We start from the raw sequence: 24,759 nt of genomic DNA, 5'->3' as shown, positions 1-24,759 counted from the left end.
CCTTGAGATCCAATGTGTGTGTGTATGCGTGTGTGGGCGACACTCGATCGCGCTTGTGGGGGAAGCGAGCTGCACGTGACGAGACCTCCCCCCCTTGCTAAGGCACCTCAGTGAAGCCTCATTCATCGCGGGGCGCTTTGGTTCAGGGTCAGGCTGATAAGCCCCTTATCGCCCGGTCGCATTTGTTTACTTTCGTCGCGACCAAGTCATCGCTTTTGCCGTGCCATCATGCTCAGCCCACACCGAGCGGAACCCGACAAACGAACAACGACAGCATGAGGGTAATTGAAGTTATCATAGACGTATGTTGAAGTGATGTTTCTCTTTCTATGCGTGCGCTGCTGTTGACATTGTGCAGGGCTTCAAGTCGTACGCCGTCCGAACGGTCATTTCAGGATGGTGAGTAAACAAACGGTCAGGAGTGACCGGAAGCCGTTACCGGCGCTGATACGACGTAGGGACGAGAGCTTCAACTCAATCACCGGTCTCAATGGGTCCGGCAAGTCAAATATCCTTGACGCAATCTGCTTCGTCCTCGGCATCACGAACATGACGACAGTGCGAGCCCAGAATCTCCAGGTATGCTCTCGCGCGCCCGATGCCACCCCGCCCAGTCAGGCGCTGACCCCGCGGATCAGGACCTCATCTACAAGCGTGGTCAAGCCGGTGTCACCAAAGCGAGTGTCACCATCGTCTTCGACAACAGAGACAAGAAGAAGTCGCCGATCGGTTTCGAGGAATATGCGACCATAAGCGTCACCCGGCAGATCGTCCTCGGCGGAACCTCCAAGTACCTGATCAACGGGCATAGGGCGCAGCAGCAGACGGTACAGAACCTTTTCCAGTCGGTGCAACTGAACATCAACAACCCCAACTTTCTCATCATGCAGGGACGTATCACCAAAGTCCTCAACATGAAGCCTGTCGAGATTCTCTCCATGATCGAAGAAGCCGCCGGCACACGCATGTTTGAGGACCGACGGGACAAGGCGTTCAAGACCATGGCAAAGAAGGACATGAAGCTGCAGGAGATCACGGAGCTGCTGCGAGACGAGATTGAGCCGAAACTCGAGAAGCTGAGAACCGAAAAGCGCGCATTCCTCGACTTCCAACAAACCCAGAACGACATGGAGCGCCTCACAAGAGTGGTCGTCGCCCACGACTATGTGAGGTGTCAGGAGAAGCTGCAGCAGTCGGCGGCAGATCTGGACGGCAAGAAGCAAAGGCAGAAGGACCTCGAACAATCGGCAGTCCGCCTCAAGAGCGAAATCTCGCATCTAGAGGAGGATGTGCAGAGGGTCCGGGCCCAGCGCGACAAGGAGCTCAAAAAGGGAGGCAAGGCGCAAGGCCTAGAGGATTTGGTCAAGAAGCACTCGAACGAGCTGGTGCGCCTTGCCACCGTCATGGACCTGAAACAGTCCAGTCTCAACGAGGAGGCTGAGAAGAAGGTCGCTGTCGAGACAACCGTGACCGAGCTCGAGACAGCTCTGCAGGAGAAGACAAAGGCGTACGAAGCCATCAAGGCAAAGTACGATACTGCCAAGGACGAAGTTGAGGCGCAGGGCCGGGAGGCAGATTCCAAGGAGGAATTGCTGCAGACATTACAGACTGGTGTCGCGTCCAAAGCCGGCCAGGAAGGTGGTTATCAGGGACAGCTGCAGGACGCCAGGAATCGCGCAACGACAGCGGCGACCGAGCAGGAGCAAGCCAAGATGAAGATTGCCCATCTCGAGAAGCGGATCAAGGAAGAGGAGCCTCGTGCGAAAAAAGCCAAGGAACAGAACGCAGGCCTTCTCAACGACCTGGAGGACCTCAAAGCCCAACAGCAGAGACTCGAAAAGGAGCTTGGCAAGCTCGGCTTCCAACCTGGCCAAGAGGAGGAGATGTACCAGCAGCAGTCTGGTCTTCAACAACGGATCCGTGCTCTGCGTCAAGAGTCGGATGCACTGAAGAGAAAGGTTGCCAACATCGACTTCAACTACCACGACCCAGTGCCCAATTTCGATCGATCCAAGGTCAAGGGACTTGTTGCGCAGCTATTCACCCTCGATAAGGATCACACAGAAGCCGGGACTGCGCTCGAGATCTGCGCTGGAGGCCGCCTTTACAACGTGGTGGTAGACTCTGAAGTGACCGGCACACAGCTTCTGAAGGGCGGCAAGCTTCGCAAGCGAGTCACCATCATTCCCCTCAACAAGATTGCGGCTTTCAAGGCTTCAGCTCAGACTATTGCTACAGCGCAGAAGATTGCGCCCGGCAAGGTCGATCTGGCTTTGTCTCTTGTTGGCTACGACGACGAAGTGTCGTCGGCCATGGAGTACGTGTTTGGCAACACGCTTGTGTGTGCCGACGCAGAGACAGCCAAGAAGGTCACGTTTGACCCGAACGTCAGGATGAGGAGCATCACGCTTGAGGGTGATGCCTACGATCCCTCAGGTACACTGTCTGGCGGCAGCTCACCCAACTCAAGCGGAGTGCTGGTCACTTTGCAAAAGCTGAACGAGCTCACCAGACAGCTGAAGGAGGCCGAGTCGACGCTGACGAGCCTTCAAGTGACCATTTCACGAGAGAAGTCTAAACTCGACCACGCCCGCAAGATCAAGCAGGAGCTGGACCTCAAGAGCCACGAGATCAAGCTCGCTGAGGAGCAGATTGGCAGCAACTCGTCCTCCTCAATCATTCAGGAGGTTGCCAACATGAAAGAGACAATCATCCAGCTGAAGAACGACATGGCGGACGCAAAGAAGCGACATGCCGAAGCCCTCGCCGACGAAAAGAGGATAAACAAAGATATGCAAGATTTTGACAGCAACAAAGACGCCAAGTTGATCGAGCTGCAGAAAGCCCTGGATACGCTGCGAGCAACACTGAGCAAGAGTGCTGCTTCGGTCAAGACGGTGCAGAAGGAGCTCCAGGGCGCGCAGCTCGACTCGGAGCAAGTGGCCGGGGATCTGTCTGGCGCCCGTGAGCAGCTGCAAGAAGTCGAGATCGCCATCAAGGCGCAGCAGCAGGATATTGAGGGCCTCGTCCAGCAACAGGCCGAGCTCAAGGACACGCATGATTCGGTGCAGGCCGAGCTGGACGATGAGCGGGCCAAGCTACACGGGTTCGACGACGAGCTGCGGGCGCTGGAGGAAGCCACGCGGTCCAAAAACGCGCGCGTCGCGGAGGAGGGCCTCGAAATGCAGACGCTCGGTCACCAGGTGGAAAAGTTCCACAAGGAGCAGCAGTCGGCGTTGCAGACGGTCGCGTACATGGAGAAGGACCACGACTGGATCGCGGACGAGAAGGACAACTTTGGTCGCTCCGGCACGCCGTACGACTTCAAGGGTCAGAACATCAGCGAGTGCAAGGCCACGCTGCGGAACCTGACGGACCGCTTCCAGGGCATGAAGAAGAAGATCAACCCCAAGGTCATGAATATGATCGACAGCGTGGAGAAGAAGGAGGTTTCGCTCAAGCACATGATGAAGACGGTCATCCGCGACAAGCGCAAGATTGAGGAGACCATTCTCAGCCTGGACGACTACAAGAAGAAGGCTCTGCACGAGACGTGGGTCAAGGTCAACGGCGACTTTGGCCAGATCTTCAACGAGCTGCTGCCAGGAAGTTTCGCCAAGCTGGACCCGCCTGAGGGCAAAACGATCAGCGACGGCCTCGAGGTGAAGGTGTCCCTGGGCAAGGTCTGGAAGCAGAGCCTGACGGAGCTGTCTGGTGGCCAAAGGTGAGCCCGCCATCAAACTTGCCCCCCTCACACAGCATGCCATGACTAACAGCCACAGGTCTCTCATCGCTCTCTCGCTCATCATGGCCCTTTTGCAATTCAAGCCTGCGCCCATGTACATTCTCGACGAGGTCGATGCGGCATTGGATCTTTCCCACACGCAGAACATTGGCCGGCTCATCAAGACGCGGTTCAAGGGGTCACAGTTCATCGTCGTCAGTCTCAAGGACGGCATGTTCCAGAACGCCAACCGCATCTTCCGCACGCGCTTCAGCGAGGGTACGAGTATGGTGCAGGCGTTAACGCCGGCGGACTTGAAATGATGATGATGATGTTCGTAAACGGCAAGATGACGATGAAGATGGGTGCCTGTACTTGTGTGGCTGCATGTCAACGGGATTTGGGCTGGCTGAGCCGGGGTCGGTTGGATACCAGGTTGGAGGGCTGTAATGACTTGCGGAACGTGGCACATGACTTGATTTTGCAGGAGAGTACGATTGGGCTGGCTGAGCTGGCGAAAGTTTTGTTTCAAGATATCAATACTTGTTGCTTCACTTCTATGGATTGGTTGCGGTGGTGCTCTATGCCTGTTGAATGCTCCATACGCATGACGCTCAGAACCCGGCCCTGTCGTTTCCTTTTCCCGAACGAGAAGGCTTGCACCTCTCACTGCTTGATGTACACGTGCTCACCCCGGGACTCTATATCTATCGTCATGCCGACCTCAAGCCAGCTTCGCAAATCCTCAGTCTCGCACGATTCAGCGTCCTCGAAGAGCGGGCACATCTGCACGCCTAAGCATCCCATCTTGGGCGCTCCGGGGTCAACGTCGCGGATTTTGCGCAGTGAGCGGTCGGGCTCGACGCGGTGGCGGATGCCCGTGGCAGGGTCGACATTGGGGAGTTTGCAGCGGACGGTGCGGCACGAGACTTGAAAGCTGGCGTCCGATGTCAAGGTGGATGCGCCAGGGGTGAAGCGGATGGATTTCCAAGATTCCTCATCGTAAGCAGGAGCGCCCGTCACTTGGTGCAGAGGTCAGCGGTGTGAGGTGCAGCCCGTTGCAAGGAACAACATACCGATCAGGTTCGAGCGGAACCGTCTGACGTCCAGGTACTTGAGGTCCCCGTCTTTGGGCACCTGAGAGTCGAAATCTTGCAAGCTGCCGAGATTCATCAAGTGTAAGGGGTACTAGACAGTCGTCAGCCGAACCCTCGAATCCTCGAATCCTCGAATCCTCGAATCCTCGAATCCTCGAATCCTCGAATCCTCGCGAGCCTGATAACGTACCGCATCCTGGAAGCCCACGGTGGGTTGGTAGCCAATCTCTTCCTTGCGCGGCGCACAGCGGAACACCTGCCGCAGCCCCAGGGGATCAATCCTGAAGAGGCCGAGCTTGTTGCTCACGCCCAGATAGGACCTGAGTTCCTCGGGCACATCGACGCCCAGGTTCAGCGCCGTGACAACGTCCTTCCAGATCTTGACCTTCTCAAATTCGTACCCCCTCTGCCCAATTTCGGCCTTGGTGGGGAACTCCACGGGCAGCAAGAACTCCCTCTCGGCCTCGGCGTACCACCCCCTCACAAGCTTGGCAGCGATGGTCTGCAACACGCCCCTGATGCCGAGATCCCTCCACGGGAAGCGCATGACGATCCACGACCCGGTGTCTTTGTCAGCCCGCGAGCCATCCTCGCCGCGCGGCACGTACAGGTCGACCTTGACATTGGCGAGGCGGGCAAACTGCCGCTGCGTGATGAACTCCCAGACGTGGCCGTCCTCCTTCTCCGCCGCGTTGGCAGTCGAGGACACGGGGAAGGGCGACTTGAGCTGCGCAAAGGTGTAGAGGCGATCGAACTCGAGACCCGTGGGCAGGACGCGGGAGCGCGTGAGCTCGATGCCGCGGCACGACTTGACGGGGTAGATAGTCAGGGCTTGGAGCTTCGCCGAGGCACCGGGTGTGACGGCGGCGACGGCAGGCCGATTGTGGGTGCGAAGATTGCTCTCGGCGCGGCCGAGGCCGAGGCGGTCGTGTGTCTGCTGTAAGGCGTCGGCCTTGGTGGCGGGAACGGGGGGAAAGAGGTAGATGATGGGGAGTAGGAAGCCTAGGAGCGTGACGAGTGGGAGAAAGAAGAAGGTCGCATCAAAATCGAGCAGGGCAGAGAGGCCAGCCGTTGAGCCGGCACTCGGCGATGGTCTATGTGCCTCCATGCTGATGATCTAATCTGTCTTGGAATCTCCTTGCTGTGAATTGGCGGAGGACGTCAAGATGGATGCGGATGTAGGTACGCGAGTGAGTCAGCAGCTCAGATGAGTACCTCTCAATTTCGAGTAGCACAACGGGGTGTCTTGCCACTTTGCTCGTCAAATCCTCAGCCACTTCATCTGACAGACCAGTCGTGTCAAAGGAACCGTTGGGTATTCCTGATTCTTTCCAGCAGAATCGGGTTTTGGTGCCGTAGGATCATGTGTTGATAGCTTGGGTCTGGAGCAATTGCCTGATACTTTCAGTCACCAATCGGAGTCGCTCCCTCGGGATAGATAGATAATCCAATGTGTTTTGTCCAGTCTGCTTATGTCATCCACATGCGGAACGTCCTCACTTGTCACTTGTCACACATCCACCTTCGAGACATGTCAGGCAGTCACCTGACCCAACGATGGAATCGAATCCGGCGCACACAGGGGAGGGGGAGCTTCGTCGGCAATTCCCTGGCGGCCAACGAGCACCTTGGCCACACCACATGTGCTCAGCCCCGGACGCCGGAGGCCTGAGACGGCACCTGCGTTGTGCTCTGATGCATGATCTTGTGCAGAAACTCAAATTCCTTGAAATGAAGTCCCGGTTCGTGCTTGCTGTGATGTGTCAGCAAACATGGCGAATGTACCGATTCTCACGGCAGACAGGCCGTTCCTGACCAACATTGCGCAACAGTTGGTCCTGCACAGAGTCAGTAACCCCCATGTGTAGATGCTAACTGTATGGAGTTGGCTCGTCGTGCAATGGCTCGGTCAAGGAACAGGGGCCGGGGACAGAGTTCCGCCCGGATGCAGATTGCCTCCCCTGACACCTGATCGATGTGGAGGTTTCCGACGTTACCAGCACCTGACCATGTCCCCGAGAGAGAACCTGGAGCCCGAGTCCGAGCATCGCGATGTCGACCGGCGTGCGGTCCGAGAGAGTGTGGACTTGACTCGAAGATACGACAGTCTTGTTCCCGTCCTCCTTCTCCATCCTTCTCAAAACGGTCGCAATTTTCGACGGGGTACGGCCCCGTGGTCACGAGTGCTCTGGAGCTCTCCTCAACCGGCCGGCCACCATGTCTGTCCGCACGCGATGCACCCAAGCTCATTAGCCACAGCATCGCATTAAGTTCTGGCGCGGATGATACGCCATCGTACCGTGAATACAGAGAGGTCTAGCTGATGCTGCGTGCATACGATGAGTACCACCAGGGGCGGGGGTCCAACAATAGGATCAGGACGAATATTCCACTCTTACATTGCCATACACGGACAGCATGCACCTCATCACACTGCACCTAGCCTGCATTGCCGCCGGCGCACCTTCCGATAAAATTCTGTTCAACGACCCATTATTAGCACAGTAGTGACTAGAACGAGGGATGAGGTCTTATGGCGATCGGAGGCTTTGCTTTGACGCTTGAGGGTAGCCAGTAGCTCGTTCTTGGTGCTGGACGGGTGCTGGGAGAGCAAGTGGGCGACGGGCAATCTCGGGATGATTAGAACATCGTACACTAGTTGTCGAAAACAAGAAAGAGAAAAGAACTGCTATTGGCGGCGGTAGTGTACCCATGGATTCGAATTCGAAGCCGTAGAATCGCTGTGGCTGACCCAGAGCCGGCCAGCGGCATTATTAGCCGTGCACTAGAGCAGTCGAAGAAAGAAAAAAAAATGCCAGCGGTGCGCTTGGTGTGTCCGCTGCGCTTCATGGTCACGTTCTCCATGACAAACTGCGCTTCCCTCCTTCGTCGTCGTCGTCGCCATCCTAGGCAAAGTAAACAGCTCTCACCTCACATGACACTAGCCGTGTCCGTGCTCCACTGCGGAATTCTAGTGGGTGTGACACCCCAGGAGCCAGCCGGCATAATTTACATCCGAGCATCGGCGGGCCATGTTGCCGGGTACCTTTCTGAAAGAGTGGGCGAGTGTTGTTCGAGCTAGGCAAAGTGTCGTCGTTTCGTCAAACGGTGGAGGCGTCGTAGTCTGCAGCCATGAGGAATGTTACTCTTCTCGGCGCATCGGTCAAAGGTAAATAAGCCAGAGACGGACTAGCCGAGAAGCCTGCGGATAGTCAGATTACCTAGGCATCTATCTACCCACAGTGGATGATTAGGTGCCTCACGTATAGATGGAGGGGAGACCACATTAGTTGGATACCAATGGTGCGTAGGTATCGCGCTTCCCGGGCCGCCACTAGGGCCGTACGCACGGCAGCATCGCACGACCTCCCAGCGCCCTGTCATGGCCTTCCCGTTCTGTGCGACAGCTGTCGATCAGAAGGCAGCTTGGTGGATGGACAGAGGACAGAGGACAGGGTTGTGCGGCCGCAACCTGCTGGATCGATCAATCAACACTCGAGAAGATGTAGACTAGGGCTGCGGATCCCTGAGCGTGCTCAGGTAGAAGGCCTGAGAAGACAAGGGAGATCTCCAGAGAGAGGGGGTCGAAAGAACCAGAACGGTGACGGCGACGGTGACGACCAATATGGCAGGCTGCTTGGCGATCGTGCAAGGAGTAGTTGGATCCTTTCCGGCACCCCAGGAGGTCGTGCTCACAAAACTGCGCCTGGCGCCTGCGAAGGACGGTACTCGTGGCAAAAGGACCGAGAATTGACGCGCGTGAGGTGACGGCAGCATTGTACAGATCACCCGGGCCGCCATTGTGGTTTCTGGGATCATTGGGCCGCTGTTGGTCCGAGCATCTGGAGTTCTGGAAGGCGCGACCGCGTGCTCGTTCGGTACAATGACCCATTACAGCGGCACGAATCCTGGACACTTCGGCGAAGCCGCTTCGCCTCTTGGGCACAGGAGGAGGCATGCACAGGAGAGAGGGGTCTACTGTGCACGCGGCGCGTACATGTACGACGTCTGGACGGCACATGAAGAACAACAGGGTCCGCCATCCTTCAGTCTGGGTCTACCAACAACCTGACCCGACGTCCGTGGGTCAATGCGAGTGCCGGCCGATGTGTGACAGTTGGGCTGGCCGCCAAAAGAAATAACATCCACTGCCTGACAGGTGATGTGGAAATAAGAGGAGGGCACTAGACGTTAGTTTGGCAGGAGGCAAATGCTGCTCCTTGCCAGATGCATCCCTAGCTCGAGCGGTAGTCTATGTGCCTGCCCTGCCGCCGGGTTGTGAGTTGTGATGATGCTGTCGCTGGCGAGGGTCTTGAGTCAAGGCAGGTCATGGCCATGCGTACAGGAGAGCAGCACGAGGTCTGATGCCGAAGTTCTCGTGCTGACCGGGGGAGCTAGGGAGAGAAAGAAAGAAGTGACAAGTGGAGAAAGGGGCTGAACAGACTTGATTTGGCAGCACAGTTGGCAGATGGGCTAAAAATAAGAAGCAGTTTGCTCGTCTGCATCACAAGCAACCTGGAACTCACAGAGGAAGGGGTCGAAGTATCCTGCGAGAAGACGCGTACGTTTTCTTCAGCTTCCAGGTTTTTTCAGGCACGCACGTCATCGATGCTCGCAACTGAGGATTGAAGCCACTCTGTAACTGTCGATACCTCAAGAACGAGTGCTCGTCTCACCTGTGTTTACTTGCCTGTCTACCTAGGTACCTACCTTGGGCAGATGCCGAAGACGGCCACCCCAGGATAGGTAGGTACACGCATCATACGACTTTCGTCCCAGAGGGGTAAAGCCAGCGTGTAAAGTACATGTAAGTTACTTACCTACCTAGGTACCACCTACCTAGACAAGGCGGGCCAGAGAGGGAGAGGGAGAGGACTTCGCAGAGAGGGACCGGCACGGCAGGAAGTGTCACTCGTTAGCCCGACAGCCCGGCCAGGTGCAATGGGAACATCCTAACAAAGTCCCACAAGCATCCCAGCTTGGGACTAACCACCTAGGCCCTCGTGCAAGCACTTGGGCATGCACCTCCAAGGTACCTAAGGTGCCTAGGAACCCAAGTGGAAAGGCACGTTAGGTCGAAACAAAAAAAAAAAAAAAAAAAAAAAAAAAAAAAAGCCTCCAGTTGCCAGTGTCAAGTTCCAGGGGCGTGTCGTGTATCCGGCATCTGTCCCCGTCATCCAATGTTGGCACCAGCTGGGTGTCGTGCGCCTGTGCCAACCCTCTGAGCTCGGAGCGCGTCTCCACCCTGCACGTAGCGGCGCCATCAGGTCATGGACATGTACGACGAAAGGTTGTTGGGTGGATTGGGGACTGGGGACTGGGGGCTGGGACTGTGCCCGGACCAAGCAACACTTGCCGCTGCAGGATACAAGGCAAGTACCAAACTGAACTCTGTGGCAACAAGGTGTGGTGAGGTAGGCACGAACCTGGACACGACCACTGCTTTCCTCACCTACCGGCCTCCTGGTGAGGCGCTCCTTCCTTACAACAACAGATTCACTGGGGGCGGCTTCATCGAACAAAAAGGCAGGAAGGTCCACCCGGTGGACGGGGGCTCAGGGTGCACGCATCCCGGTCGCTACATGGACAGCGGGGAGATGCTGCTGAGTGGTCGTTATGTCAGCGCTGCAGCAGCCGTCCTGCATTCCGTGCGCTACGCCTCGTCCCAGTCCGGCCATTCTTCAACCTCAGTTTTCTCCCACTATCTTTCCTCCGGCCGGGTCGAGATCCTCCAGCTAAGTAGAGATCCTCCGACTGAATGAAACTTCTCCGGTCCCTGGCCCAGTTGTCAGTCAGACCTCTCTGCTCAGCCCATATGTCCGTCGGGACATTGTACCACGCCTGCGCTCGACGTGGCGCGAGCGGCATTTACCCATCCCTGACAGAAACACGGACCTAGGGCTTTCACCAACGACATGTTGATCCTTGGGTTCCCTGCATCCATTCCACGGGGCCCTTCCACCCACTCGTCGCCCCGCCAAGCCAAGGGTGGATGCTCCTGGTACTGACGCTACTGCGACTTGCGCGTTTCTTGCTTCTTCTTCTTCACCGTTCCCCAGCCTGACCAACCATGCGGCCCTAGCTTCAGCCTGAATCTGTGGTTCGTTCTTTGAGCCCCTGGTGTCTGGCCCCCGGTCCCCGGTCCCTTGACGCGCCCCCGGCTCCTGGTCGACGTTGTATCGAGTGACAGGTAGGGCCAGTTCAGTTCAGCTCAGCCTCCCCCGTCCATGTGCGATAAACGTGGTGGAATCAACCGGCTGGAGACACATGTGGGAGGCAAGGCGGTGGTGCATTGCTGACATGTCGCCAGCCCCCCTTAGATCCGACGACTACGTGACGACGCACGAGTCGCATCAACGCAACAGCGAACAATCACGGGGCGCGACTTGTATCTTCATGACGCATAACGGTCGGCGAGATCCCCCAATGCCTCCCTCCAATGCCACGCCACACTCGAACCCTCCTCATCTCTTTCCCCAAGCTGCCACCCCTGCCCTCCCGCACCCACGATCGATCCCCTAGGATGGATGGATGGATGGATCCCAGTCTCTGGGCAGACCACTGCTTTCCCGTACTGGCGCATTGGCCCGCCTGGTTTTCCAGCTGCCCATCCCATCTCCACTCAAATAAGACATCCCCGTTCATTTACCAGTCTCATGGAAGCCGGATGCGGTGCTGGTCGTCTCGTGCCTCGACAAGTAACGATCACACATCTCCGGTGTTGATTCTTTCGACGCTAGGGCTTTTTTGCCATTGGCTTTTCGCATCTTCTAGGCCTCTCTCTCCACGCCAGCCGCTTGTCATCGGCCTTGCCACGCCTGGCAGTCTGCCTGGCTCCCTCAACTTCCTGCCCGCCAGGCCTGCTACCGCACAGACTACCGCAGACTCTAGGGGAGCACCAGGCGCCTTGCTGTGGCCGATCCCTCAACGATGGACGCCTTCTCTGCACTGGTCCCGAGACCCGGGAGGTACGTACATTAGGTCTAGAGTACCCTGTCAGTCAACGAAGCAGGCAACCTTCACTTTCGGGAAACGCCACCGGGCTGGTTGCAGCTAGCTTGGGGGTGATCAAACTCGTGGCATCAAAAGAGCTCTGAACGGAGGACCTTCCGGACTGAACTGACCCTTGCTGCCATCTCCCCTAGTCTGGCCTGGTCTTGTACCTGTAGTCCCATCTTCGAGTCTGGGCAGTCAGGCCCGCCTGACCTGTCCGGGAACCCAATGACCTGACTGGGGGCCCCCATTTCTGCATGGTACATCACACTCCATGTGCGTGTATCTGATATCAACCTTGTCATTCCAGTCGTCATACGGCACACCTCACGCCCGAACGCCTCATCCCTTCTCGGGCCCTTGCTTCCTACTCTGTCTGCTCGTGGGCCTGGTGTGTATCCTTGCGGAGGACGTGCCCCAGTCGAGGCTGTCTCCAGGAGAGAGCCGTTCATATCATGGTCCTTTGGGCTAAGATTTCCCGATCGCGGCCTGCAGATAACGTCCCCTCCCTTGCGTTAACACCGTGGCCCAGGAGGCGGTGGCGCTTCTCCCCTCCCTTTTGAAATTGCCAAGGTGTACCGATATTCCAATCCTTTGCGCAACAGTCGTGGGACGGTCTCTCCCGGCACTGAGTGCGCCCACTGCCCTCGAGTGAGTATGCTGCCTCACCTGCTGGACCCCTAAGCATCGTGACCTTGTCCCGAATTTTGGCCCCTGATAACTGCACCTGGTATCGTCCTCGATATCAAAGTTCTTGACTGCCGCATGGCCCGAGGTTAACACCCAACCTCCTTCAAGCCCCTAGAGATCTGAGTCAGGAAGGGAATCATGTTTCTCAGCCACTTTAGTCCGAATGTCATCGTTGTCTTCGGACTACTTCTGCCGGTTCCTTACAGCGGTACCGCTAACAAATCACGAAATAGATAAATCCCAGCCTGCTTGTTTCGAAACCTCCTTGTCGGGAACTTCCTTCGTGGTTGCAAGCTGGCCCACAGAATGGGTTGTGCCTAGCATCTCCCTGTCCTGACCTCTTCTGGACTACCCGTCCGGATCACACATGGTTGTTGACAGGCCAGCCCAGCAAGCCATCTATCATCCTTGGCTGCTCACGGGGCTGCATGTTGGGCACCTGCCAGTAACACGCCAAGGTTGCCCCCTCCACCGACTATTACCTATTGTCTCGAGACCAACGAATAATGCATGAGTAACCGGACGGCACATTTTGAGGGTAGAAGCACGATTTTGTACCTGGACCCCGCCATTATCCTCGCCGATACTACCGGCCGGCGGATTGTTGACCATTACGTTGATGAGCCAAAGCACAGCTTCCAGCTTCACGGGTTTCCCGTTGTCGTATGCCGTATAGGACCCTTGACTTCTGACGATACGGTCCGCAAGGATGGTACGTATTTCCGAGCCAGACTCGCGCGCGCAGCAGCACGTCCCAAGCTTAGACATCTACCCCACTACCTGTAGTGGCCGTGTTATTTGGCCATCGCCCCCTTTTCCCTGCCTGTCCAGACCCCTCCGCCAGTAGCGCTAAATCCCGCCAGCAGATCGCCGACTAGACTCCTGCCGCTCATCGGGCAGCCTCATCAGTCGTGGCGATCATCCCACATAGTGTCCCAGCAAGGATCAACCCCACCGGTATGGTACACCACGCTCACCACTCTGGACGGCTTCTTCCAGCTTGGATCTGAGAGACCACGAGCTTTAAACAGGCCAGGCCCTCATTGGCGCAGGGATACTTCCAAGGACCAGGTGCCTCCCGTCTTGACGTTTTCTTCACACCAAGATCATTTTTCTGAGATCGTTCTTCGTCTCTGCTTTCTCACTGATTGGTTCACGACATTCAACCAACTCTTCCTCGCCAGCTGCCGCTCCTAATCCTTGCCACCGTGGGACTGCTTTGTTGAATCACTTACACTTTTCCCCTTCTTCCCTTGGCCTCGTACGAAACCGTCCGTCAGCGTCGCTCGAGCCAATGACCCGACTGCTAGAGATTCGCTTTCTCACCTGAATTCTGTCGACCTTTTTTCCACCGCTCGACGCTGCTCCTGCGATCCGTGGATCAGGCTCGGCAGACGACACGGGGACTGGGCAAGGCCACCTAGTAGTGTAGGAGGGTGAGTCTGCGTGGTGGGCGACTTCGGACTGATTTCCCTGATCTGCCGTGTCAGAGATCTATCACTCAGCGCAAGGTGGACTGCCTGATAGAAGCCTCCAGCGCCCTGGTCTGCCGTGATTATCATCAGCCATCCATCATGGGTGATTACTACCACCACTTCTTGACCTCCATGGCCGGAGTGGTGGGCAATTTGGACACAAGCAGCACCGAGGAAGCGCACCTCCAGCAGTTTGGGGATTCCCAATCACCCGTGACGCAGTCACCACTGCATGGTCCGATCCCACCTGCATTCCAAAATTTTGGGTATTTCACAGACTACTCTGAGAATGTGCCATACGCTGCACCCAAATCACAAAAAAGCCGGAAGAAGTCTGCACATGGTATAGACCATGTCAAGCACAGGCGCACTCGTTCCGGCTGCTTTACCTGTCGGAGCAGAAGGGTCAAGGTCAGCTTTCTCTTGCATTCCTGTGCTTGGTGGTCTCCTAATCTTTCGCCAGTGTGACGAAACGCGACCAATTTGCGATCGTATGGCTCCCGACAGGTGTAATATACCCATGAACAAGCTGACGATATTCAGGTTGCCGGAAAGGGACACGCGAATGTCTGTACCCAGATCCACCACCCACTAAAGGTTCCCCAGCACCGAGCACCACGTCGAAAGACTCGGGCAGCGTCAAGCAACAGGCAAGCCCAACCTCATCGCACGAAGCAGAAGATGTGGAGGACGATGTCAGCCGGAGCACCAAGCTCGAAACAATTCCGGATGAGGATGAAGACGTCAACCAGATTCCGAACTTTTCTGAACGACCGACATGGTCGCGCGCGACATCGACAGGGACCTCCATCAACCAAATTTCGCGAGCTATACGGCAAACCTCGGAATCACCGTCTGCGGACGGTAATGTGAGCTCCCCATCGAACTCGACCAGAACCAGCAGCACACATACAGCAACAACACCATTGGCTGTGGATAACCCAACCCTTTCGACCACCTCGTTTCCCGACTGGACTCACCTATCCCCAGGTGTACAACGATATATGAATTACTTCTACAAGCATATGGATCACCACAACTATTGTATTGTGCACGATGGCGACAACTTCTTCCACGGCATCCTACCAAACTTTGCCTTGCAAAATGAAGCGCTCTTGAATGCCATTGTCGGATTCTCGGCATATCTTTACTCGCTGGAGCACAATCCCAACGGCAAGATGTGGGAGTTTCTCCAGTACTATAACAGGGGCGTGACGCTGTTGCTGGCTTCTCTCAAGAGGAAGGAGAAGCCAGATATTGGAACGCTCCTTACGATCTTGCAGCTAGCCACTATTGAAGTAAGAAAGCTATTCTCTCAGCTGGAGATGGCCAGTAGCTAACAGATCGAAGGAGTACCTTGGTGACTGGATCAACCTAATGGGGCATCAGAGGGCAGCTTGCGACATCATCACTAGACTTTTCACCCCGCAGACAGCCGTGCAAACCCCCTTGGGTCGAATGGTTCTCACGTGGTATTCTCGGTTCGATACCTTTGTAGCTATGATGGGTGGCTTTCCGACTGCGCTTGGGCAAGAGTGGTTCACACACCACATCGACTACGCACGACATCAGCAATTGTCTTCCGACGAGGAACATCGCTCTTTCCATTGGAAAGCAGAGACACAGTACGCAGGTTTACGCTTGCTCTCCAGAGAGATGTCTATGCTATATGCCCGAATCACCAGGGGGCAGATGACGTCGGAGGAGTTCGAGACGGCTCATGCGCAGACGTTGCAGCGGCTTCGGGACTGGAAGGTCCAGCAGGACGCTGAACTTGAGGACCCGACAAGTCTTGTTACAGACTTTACTTGGGCGCCAGTTCCCGATGAAGCTGATATTGTCAGCCCCTTCTCGCCGGGAATGCTCTACGATCACCCAAAACTGTCAACGACGTTTTTGACCGTCATCTGGCTGTCCATGATCATCATGCACCAATGCCAGTCGCCCACTTCGGACCGCGATCGGTTGTACAGCGAGCTAGCAGGCCACGCATATCACGTATGCACGATCTTCGAGCTGATCCATCATTGGCCTAACAGCCCAAAAGGTGGTCTCCTACCGCTGGAAGCACCCCTCGCCATCAGTGCGTTGTTCGTCCCGCAGGATGCGAAGCACCACATGTGGTTTAGGCGCAGGTTCGCTTTGATGGAGACAAAGGGGTGAGACTCGATCGACTGCTGCCTTCTCCAATCCAGAATCTGCTGCTAATAATTACCGTCTTACAGATATATCCATCCTGTCAAGGTGCGCAGCAAGATGGGTGTACTATTCGGTGCACCTGAATGTGAGCGTTGGTGGCTACCCAACGATGAGGGGTTCAGCCCTCTGCTCCAGGCAATTCGCAACCTGGCCGACGAACGTAACGCCACCGCCATCAATGCGCAAGAGGAGAATCTGCGCGAGGTTCGGCATATCTTCACCAAAATGCAGTTGGCCGAAGGTCAACAGGCGAACTAAGAAGACGTAAGACAGATGCCCATGTCATTTTCTTCTTGAAAAGAATGTCTACAAATTTCCAGGCTGTGCTTGGAGAGGCGCCATAACGATAACGATGCATAGACACGCATGCCTGCGTGCGGTGGTGTTCAAATGAGTAGAGAAATGCTGCGTCAACTGCATTATCTACAACTGGCTGGATATTATTTGCACGAGAACCCTGTCAGCTCGACTTTGGGGGAGATACGAGAGGCTAGAAACATCTTGTGCGAGTTCTAGGGTTGCAATTGCATAGAGCATCTCAGCATGATTCGTGCAGAAGACGAGGCTATGAAATGAGCTAGGCTAATAGTGATAGCGGACGGGGAAATGACCCATGAATGAGGATATCATGTTACTGATTGCGACCCAACTCTGATGCGGGTGGATTTCTGTCGTTGCATTACTATCATCTACAGACAAACATACATAGAAGTGCATCCCAGGGCAAAGAGTCACGGCTCGAACCCGCTGATACATTAAGGTAGACTGGCTCACTCACGCCTCCTTTGTAGACTCTTCTTGGGTGTCCTTCTGAGTCTTTGCCTCTTCCGTGCTCCCCTCGTCGACGCTGCCCACCTGCGCCTCCGCTTTCTCGGCCTCCTCTACCGCAGCTGCCCCCTCGTCCTTGACCTTCTCCGGCTCTGCATCTTGGGTATCTTCCGGCGCCTCGGCTGTCGAAGCGGACTCCTCCACGGCCTCCTTAGTGAACTTGTGCGTGCTGGACCCTGTCTCCTCCTTCATCTTCTCCTCCACAGCCGCGGGGTCCTCAACCTTGTCCTGCGCCTCCTGCAGCTCACCCGCCGGTTCCTCGTCCGCGCTCTCGGCCCTGTCTTCGGCTGTCGTTGTTGTTGTGGTTTCCAGGGCAGATTTCTCCGCGTCTACGGACTCAAGCGCCGCCTTGTCCTCCTCCGTTATGGGCGCGGTTTCAGACAGCAGCGCCTCGGGCTCGACGGGAGCAGCGCCAGCAGCCTCGGTCTCTGGGTGCGCCGCGTCCTCCTGCTGCGGCTCTGATGTGGGCGGAGCATCCTCCTCGGGTTCGGCTCCGAGGTGCTCGACGATGGTGCTGTCGTTCTCCGGCGGCGAGGCGGGGGGCGAGGCGTCGTCCATGACCTCCTGGGCGACGATAACAGGGACGTCGGCCGTCTCGGCCTCCTCGGCAATATCAGGGGCTGCAGAGATGCGCATCTCACGCAGGCGGCTCGTGACGTCGTGGTCCTCCTCGTCCGTTTCGAGGACGGTGGTGACGGCGCTGCCTGTGGAGGGGCTGGCGCGGATGTGGCGGCGCGTGTTGGTGCGGCCGATGGACTGGTAGTTTTCGTCGGCGGCGGCGCCAATGTCGTCGTGACCGCCGCGGGATGGGGGCTTGGCGATGGAGATGGCGGCGGGTTGCTGATGGTGGTTGTTGCTGTTGGTGTTGTTGTGGGGGTGGTACTGCTTGCCGCTGGCGCTGCCTTGGTCGTCGTCGTCGTTGCTCGGGTCGGAGGCGGCTGCATTCGTCTCGAGGCCCTCGGCCTCCGGAGGCAGCTTGTAGTTCTCGGCGGGCAGGAGGTCGTACATGTCGCAGACGGTCTTGAAGAAGACGTAGAGGCCGGTCTGGCCCTCAATGTTCCAAAAGACGGCGCGGTGCTGGAACCAGGCGTGGGCGAAGATGCGATGGAGGCGGCGGAAGACGTTGACAAGATTCTTGACGGCGACGCTCTTGTTATGGGCGTCAGAGGAGACGACAAAGCGCGAGGGGAAGATCTTGGGGTCTGTGACGACGTTGGCAGCCCAGTCGAGGGTGTGGCAGCAGTAGTCGATGGCGCAGCAGCTCTTGGGCTGCTCGTGGACGGCGCAAAGAAACTGCCACTCGGAGGCGCGCATCTCGGGGCAGGTCGAGGCGCTGCAGGGGGGTGCGTCGAAGAGGAAGCCTACAATGAGGGTGTTGCATTGGGAGATGAGGAAGCGACACAGCTCGTAAAGCCACAGCGTGCGGTCGATCGAGGGCGGTGGCGTGGCGAGCTGGATGGCGGTCTGACGGGTTATGCCATGGGCGCCGCCATTGGTGTGGAAGTGGTGGAGAGCGGCGAGGTGTTCCTGGAGCTGAAAGGCCGAGTCGAGCTGTGTGGAACAATATGTTAGAGCTTGAGGGATGGGGGACAGAGATCGCGCAACCGGTTTGGGGGGTGGGGGCAGCTGCTGATAGACAGAAGGCTTTGCGATGGAACGAACCTCATTGAGGGGAACCAGAGGAGGGCCTGTTGCCATGTCCTGGGCTTTCGTGCCGGGATGAATTCGACGTTTCGCATTTGCCTCCATAATACTCTTCTCAAGCTGCGCGGCCAGGCGATTCGCTTGCGCGCCCATGGATGGCGACGGAGGGCCGATCTGATCTTCGGCGGCTGGAGGAGGGCTCGGAAGCCGGGGGGAGGGCGGCGCCGCCAAGGCCATTGCGACGGTGAATGTGTTGCAGGCTACGCCAGATTGTTTTCCGTGTACTTTCTTTTGGACGATGGAAGCTATGTACAGCGATGTGGGTAGGTATCGTAGGCACAGGGACAAAAAGTTGTCGTGATGTTGGTGGGTGGTTGGTGGAGGAGGCGCCAATCCAAAGGATGCTGCAGCAACCAGCTACCGCCAGCAAGCAAGAGGCAAGTGCAAGTGCACACGGACACAGGCAGGGGCAGGGATCTGTCGCAACGACCGCCTTAGTCAGCAGGGCCACAGCCTCCGCCATGTTGGCACCCACCTACGGCGTCATACGCCCTGTAGCTGTAGAACAGGCCTGAGTTAAGCCGCAGACAGGCGACTGACTGGATCCAGGTTGAATGACAGGAATCCAACACCGACCACTGCTTTCTCGTAAAAAAGCGAGACCCTATTATTTCTTCCCTCATTAATAAAGTCACACGTCACGCCGCTATCACTGTCTGCCCCCTGCCTACACCCTGAAGCCTGCAGCTGCAACAATCCGTCCTCGTATCTTTCTTTGCACTACCCCGCCATTATGAACTTTGACGATGATGCCCCGCCAGATCTGGTCGAGACTCAGAGTCAGACCCCGTCTCAGGCGGAGCCGTCACTGAGCACAGGACCGCAGGACGATCTCGAAGAGAAACGAATCAAAGTCCCAATCACCATTGTCACTGGTTATTTGGGTGCTGGAAAAACCACTCTGTTGAATTACATCTTGACCGCGCAGCATGGCAAGAAGATTGCCGTCATCATGAATGGTTTGTTGCGCGCTGCTGGTCAAAGTTGGTTGGACCTTTGCTAACGATCCCAACAGAATTCGGCGACTGTAAGAAGTCGAAGCAGCGAGTGTAGCCATGTCACTTTCTGACCAATTGTAGCCATTGACATTGAAAAGTCACTTACCGTCAACAAAGGGGACGAAAAGGTTGAAGAATGGCTCGAGGTCGGCAACGGATGTTTGTGCTGTTCCGTCAAGTAAGGATCCGAGCCCCTCATGCGTGCTCACTTTACAATGCTGACGGCTTCAGAGACACCGGCGTCAACGCGATCGAGTCGCTGATGGAGAAGAAGGGTGCCTTCGACTACATCCTCCTTGAGACCACCGGCCTGGCCGACCCTGGCAACCTGGCGCCGCTCTTCTGGGTCGATGACGGCCTCGGCAGCACCATCTACCTCGACGGCATCGTCACCGTTATCGACGCAAAGAACATTCTCCGCAGTCTCGACGATCCGTCTGGCAAGATCGAAGTCGAGGAAGACCACGATCACGACCACAGCAGCAGCCCGCTCATGACAACGGCGCATATGCAAATCTCCCACGCCGACGTCATCGTCATCAACAAGGCAGATCTCGTCACCCCAGATGAGCTGCAACAGGTCAGGGACAGGATCGAGTCCATCAATGGTCTCGCCAAGATTCACGTAACGCAGAAGAGCGAGGTTCCGCAGCTCGAGGGCGTCCTGCTGGACCTGCACGCCTACGACGAGCTTGCCGAGCTTGACTTCAGCCGCAAAGGCCACAGCCATCTAGACCCCGTACGTTTTTCTCCTTGCTGTGTGATGTATGCGCAACGCTCACGTTTTCTAGGCCATCTCCACCGTCTCCATACCGGTTCCGGTTTTGTCGCCCAGCCAAGAGGCAAAAGTGGATAAATGGCTGCGAAGTGTGCTCTGGGATCACGAACTGCCAGGGGAGGGGAGGACCATTGAGACGCACCGCTCAAAAGGGCGGTTGGTATTCGACGACGGCAAAGTCAAGATGATACAGGGCGTCCGGGAAATCTTTGAGATTTTGGAGGCGCCTGAGCAGTCATCGATAGATGGGCCAAAGCAAGGCAAGATTATTCTCATCGGGCGCCACCTGCAAGGCATCGATTTTGAGAAGAGCCTCAAATATGTTTTACAATCATAGATTTACTTCGACTGGAAACAAATGAAAACAAAGTCAACCATGGAAATCAAGCGGTTGCTTGTAGTGTTTGTCGGGAATGGAGGGAAAGTCAACAGCATTTTCCCCCTCGTATAAGCTGAGTCGTGACAGCCAACGGCGCTCACGCATCTTGCCCAGGCACACGTCTTGAAGGATACCATTTCTTATTTCGTATTTGTTCTGCGAGGCAAGCGATAAGCGAGAAGGGAGAAAACGTGCTAATAGCGATGATTGATGGCTGAGCCTCACCTAGATCCCTAGTACCTAGATGCTGTGCTCCTCACCGAACACCGAGGCAGCCGCATCCAGACCGAGGGGCGTCGGTGCACAGGCCATCACATCGGATCCATCTTTGACCGTATCTCCGTGTTTAGCGTTTGCCCAGTTGCAGGCTGTGGAGTGCATGTCAGGCGGCCAGGGGGGGGGGGGGGGGGGGTTGATGTGGACAACGCCAACCTCGAACCGCCTAAGCAGAGAAACCTCCAGCGATCATAGCTTCGTCTGAAGGCAAAAACCGTGCGAACCCTCGACAACCACGCCACCCGATACACAAAACCTCTTTCCCGCGAACTCGAACCTCGACGCAACGACGCGACACAACCTTGCGACACCAGTCCTCGATAGCTCCCATCATGAACAGACCAGGTAAGGCTTGCATACTTTGCCGTCGTCCGCCCTTGAGCCTCCCGCAACGCAGCCACCGTACGCCGCCGATTGCCCGTCCCTAGACGCTGCCGACATGGGCATCTTGCGACTCAGCGCGACCTTCTCTTTCATGGTCCCGTCCATTGAGTCGTCTTTATCGGTTGTGCGACGGCGCCTCGACCCTGGGTTGCTTGCTTCGCTAGAGCATGACCTTGTGACGCCTCGCACCACCTCCGTGCCGAACCGGACGTCTGTTCCCTACCGCCCTGGCCGCAAGATGACCTCCGACCTCTAGCGACCGTGCCTTTTCCTGGGTCATGCGATCAGAACAGAAATCATCTCGCTGTCATATCCCCCGCCGGCCTGTTCATCCCTCTGAACGCCTGTGTCGATCGGAACCTCGATCTCCTCGTTTACCTCCGCGCGATGTCATTCAGCACGTCTTCTATACTTTGCGCTGACGATGATCGTATAGTAGGCGCAGTACCACAATCGATTCGAGGGATGCCTGGCTTCGGTGGCCAGCAACCACAGCAGCAGCAGCAGCAGCAGCCGCAACAACAGGGCCGTTCTGTGTCGAACCGATTACCGAATGGGAAGCTGGGTAAGGATGCCTCGATAGATGAAATACGGGACGAGACCGTTTTGCAGCGTGTGTTAACGCACTGTCCATGTCAGCAGGCAGCAATGGGTCTGGTTGGGCCTTTGGCAACGGCATGCCCATGGGAGGAGCGACTCCTCAAAACCCATCACGGCAACTGGGTGGCAACGTTAGCTTCGCGCAGAGCTTAGGCGGGTCGTCGCAACCGTCAACACCACTGGATCCTTCGTAGGTGCTGCTTTCCTTCGTCTTTTCTTTGCGCTTTAGAGCCCCTGCCACCCCCACCGCCGGAAGGTGCATGCCGCACACACTGCACCAGCTCTAGGTTCCGCCCGCACTCCCATTATCACGCCCGCCATGGTCTCCGCGCGTAAACGCAGGCTTACCAGGAAGCGCAAAAAGCCGGGAGCAGTCGTTAAGATCATGACGGCGCCGTCACCTACTCCATCGTCTGCGAGACCCAGAAAGGGCTATGCGGAAGCTTTGAAAGGAGACCGCCCGGTCGAAAGTTCGAAGGGGTACCTACTAATTGTCCCTCCCGTTATGTTTTCCCTTTGACTTGTGCTATGAGAGGGATACTTCAACGACCTTTCGCTGTCTTATTGATCTTTCTTCGCTAACCTGAGACTAGCGAATTCCCCTCCCTCTCGAACAACCCTCAACTCGGAAACGCCAACCAATCCTCTATGTGGGCAACGGCGGGCTCGCGGGCTGTGAGTGGGCAGGTGCCTCGAAACACGTCTACACCACTGTCTTCGCAGGGGCCTCAGGAAGACCTGTACAACTCGACATCTTCATCTAGAGGAAATGGTGGGTTCCGCTTCGGCGCCCAAGGAACAGTGGGCCAGCCTGCGCAAAACTCTGCGACGCCCGCGGATGACTTTCCACCACTGAATCGCAACGCAAACGGCGAGATTGGCGGGGAGCGGGGGGGCGGTCTCATGTCGTCTCTGGGTTTCGGGGCTCAAGCCCCCGGTGCCGCACCTTCCATACCAAGCAGCCGGGCTGCCGGCAACGGTCTGTTGAACGCCCTCTCGGCGAACAACAGAAGCTCAGACGCCCAGTCGCCGCCGCAGGCCAACGCTACCACTGCTGGATCGGCAGATGAAGAAAGGAAAGCTAGCCTGGGTGTGGGCATGTCCGCAGCAACGGACTCGCCGTCTCAAGATGCGAGCAACTCGCACAGCTTGGCAGGCCTCGACGCGGCAGCGCATAACAGCAAGGTCAGAGAGACGGAGGACGGAGAGGCTTCCGACGCGCAGGACCCGTTAGCTGGCATGGCCCCTATCGACAAGTTTGGAATCAAGGGCCTGCGAACCATGATGAACAACAACCCAAGCTACGCTGCGTTGATGCATGGCATGGATCCCAATGACCTAGGGCTCAACGTGAACTCGCCCGAGTAAGCAACAACGTTCTGATGTTCATTGTTGAGTTCCGCTGACGCGTGACAGGCTCATCTCCACGCAACAATACTCGCTGTTCGACGACACACCGCCACGGCCCGTGGTGCCCAGTCACCGGCTGCCCGAGTGCTATCAGGTCACGAACGTGCAGCCGATAGAGACCAAGATTCAGAGTTTCAACGAAGAGACGCTGTTCTGGATCTTCTATAGCTGCCCCCAGGATGTGAAGCAGCAGCTCGCCGCATTTGAACTGTGCGTAAAACCCCTCTCTACCTAACAAAGCGTTGCTGACCTGGGGTAGGCACTCTCGCAACTGGAGGTGGCACAAGAAGCTGCACATCTGGCTGACAAAGGACGAAACCATGACGCCTCAAACGATCAGTCCTACCCATGAGCAAGGCTACTACGTCATCTGGGATATCCGCAACTGGCGGAAAGAGCGGGTGCGTCTTCAAACCTTTTGACTCGATAAAGCCGACCAGAATGAGACTGACACATGGTACAGAGAGAGTTGACCTTGCATTACGAGGATCTGGAGACCTCGTTGGGAAGGCCACCTGCGGCGTAAATGGCGTTCAGGACATTGCTATACCCTCGGACAAGCAGATGCAGACTCGGAGAAGTCACATGTGGCCTGGGTTGACATTTTTTTCGGTTCTCGACGGCATGGGAGCTGTACTCGTATCCTCAGGGACTTGGGCGCTGCTTGCTTCAGGGGCGAAGCTGGTATGGCAGAGGGGGGGGGGCAAAGGATCGCCTGGTTGGTTTTGCAAGTCGTATTGCTACTGTCGGTAATTGAATGCATCATTACCATGCTGGCCATTGGCTGGTGACGGAATCGCATTCTCATTTGATCCCACGACTGCCGTAGACATTCACAAGTGGTGATATTTCTGGTCGTGTGAGCCATGTATGATGCCAAGACGCGTGATTGGGGAGGGGGGGGCCGATGAGGGGACTGGAAGATTCCGACTCAGGTTCCGCAACTGGCGGCGGGCTTACCCCAACTTGGGTGAAGTGACCATCTCCACAATCAACCCTGCTACCTGTGTGCTACCTTACTCTCTTTAATTCATCAACAGAGCGAGTGGCTTTTCGCGCATCGCTCATCGGCTGTTCGACTTTTTGAATACAACGAGTCGATTTGCATCGCGGCGCAGAAGCACAGTACGCCGGCTGCAATCAGAACCCGACAGCGAGCACGAGGCAACACCCAGCGTGGTGGTGACGTGGTCTCTCTCTCTCTCTCTCTCTCTCTCTCTCCCT

General features: G+C 56.5%; 6 protein-coding genes across 6 annotated transcripts; 4 read left to right on the top strand and 2 right to left on the bottom strand.

Annotated features, from left to right (window-relative positions):
- Nucleotides 1-275: 275 nt before the first annotated feature.
- Nucleotides 276-4,047, top strand: SMC2 (Structural maintenance of chromosomes protein 2; the record flags this gene model as incomplete). Its single annotated transcript, XM_028637894.1, has 5 exons — nt 276-302; nt 359-399; nt 459-579; nt 639-3,724; nt 3,783-4,047. The coding sequence occupies 5 exons, from the start codon at nt 276-278 to the stop codon at nt 4,045-4,047; spliced, it is 3,540 nt and encodes a 1,179-aa protein (XP_028490567.1).
- A 343-nt stretch (nt 4,048-4,390) lies between these two features.
- Nucleotides 4,391-5,929, bottom strand: D7B24_003706 (uncharacterized protein; the record flags this gene model as incomplete). The annotated part of the gene is made up of 3 exons (XM_028637893.1): nt 4,391-4,746; nt 4,801-4,912; nt 5,012-5,929. The coding sequence occupies 3 exons, from the start codon at nt 5,927-5,929 to the stop codon at nt 4,391-4,393; spliced, it is 1,386 nt and encodes a 461-aa protein (XP_028490566.1).
- An 8,149-nt stretch (nt 5,930-14,078) lies between these two features.
- On the top strand, nt 14,079-16,436 carry D7B24_003705 (uncharacterized protein; the record flags this gene model as incomplete). The annotated part of the gene is made up of 4 exons (XM_028637892.1): nt 14,079-14,322; nt 14,658-15,277; nt 15,330-16,138; nt 16,205-16,436. 4 exons carry the CDS (start codon nt 14,079-14,081, stop codon nt 16,434-16,436), a joined length of 1,905 nt encoding a protein of 634 aa, XP_028490565.1.
- Nucleotides 16,437-16,952: 516 nt separating this feature from the next.
- Nucleotides 16,953-18,887, bottom strand: D7B24_003704 (uncharacterized protein; the record flags this gene model as incomplete). The annotated part of the gene is made up of 1 exon (XM_028637891.1): nt 16,953-18,887. The coding sequence occupies one exon, from the start codon at nt 18,885-18,887 to the stop codon at nt 16,953-16,955; it is 1,935 nt and encodes a 644-aa protein (XP_028490564.1).
- Nucleotides 18,888-19,443: 556 nt separating this feature from the next.
- Nucleotides 19,444-20,823, top strand: D7B24_003703 (uncharacterized protein; the record flags this gene model as incomplete). The annotated part of the gene is made up of 5 exons (XM_028637890.1): nt 19,444-19,669; nt 19,726-19,737; nt 19,790-19,886; nt 19,940-20,447; nt 20,500-20,823. 5 exons carry the CDS (start codon nt 19,444-19,446, stop codon nt 20,821-20,823), a joined length of 1,167 nt encoding a protein of 388 aa, XP_028490563.1.
- A 1,621-nt stretch (nt 20,824-22,444) lies between these two features.
- Nucleotides 22,445-24,061, top strand: D7B24_003702 (uncharacterized protein; the record flags this gene model as incomplete). The annotated part of the gene is made up of 5 exons (XM_028637889.1): nt 22,445-22,605; nt 22,719-23,489; nt 23,542-23,745; nt 23,795-23,936; nt 23,999-24,061. 5 exons carry the CDS (start codon nt 22,445-22,447, stop codon nt 24,059-24,061), a joined length of 1,341 nt encoding a protein of 446 aa, XP_028490562.1.
- Between the last annotated feature and the right edge of the window lie 698 nt (nt 24,062-24,759).

The sequence above is a fragment of the Verticillium nonalfalfae genome, assembly GCF_003724135.2.
Source record: "Verticillium nonalfalfae strain VnAa140/NRRL 66861 chromosome Unknown scaffold_205, whole genome shotgun sequence".
Classification (NCBI taxonomy): domain Eukaryota; kingdom Fungi; phylum Ascomycota; class Sordariomycetes; order Glomerellales; family Plectosphaerellaceae; genus Verticillium; species Verticillium nonalfalfae.
The sequence above is the reverse complement of the archived record's forward strand: the minus strand, read 5'-3'. Positions and strand labels throughout refer to the sequence as shown.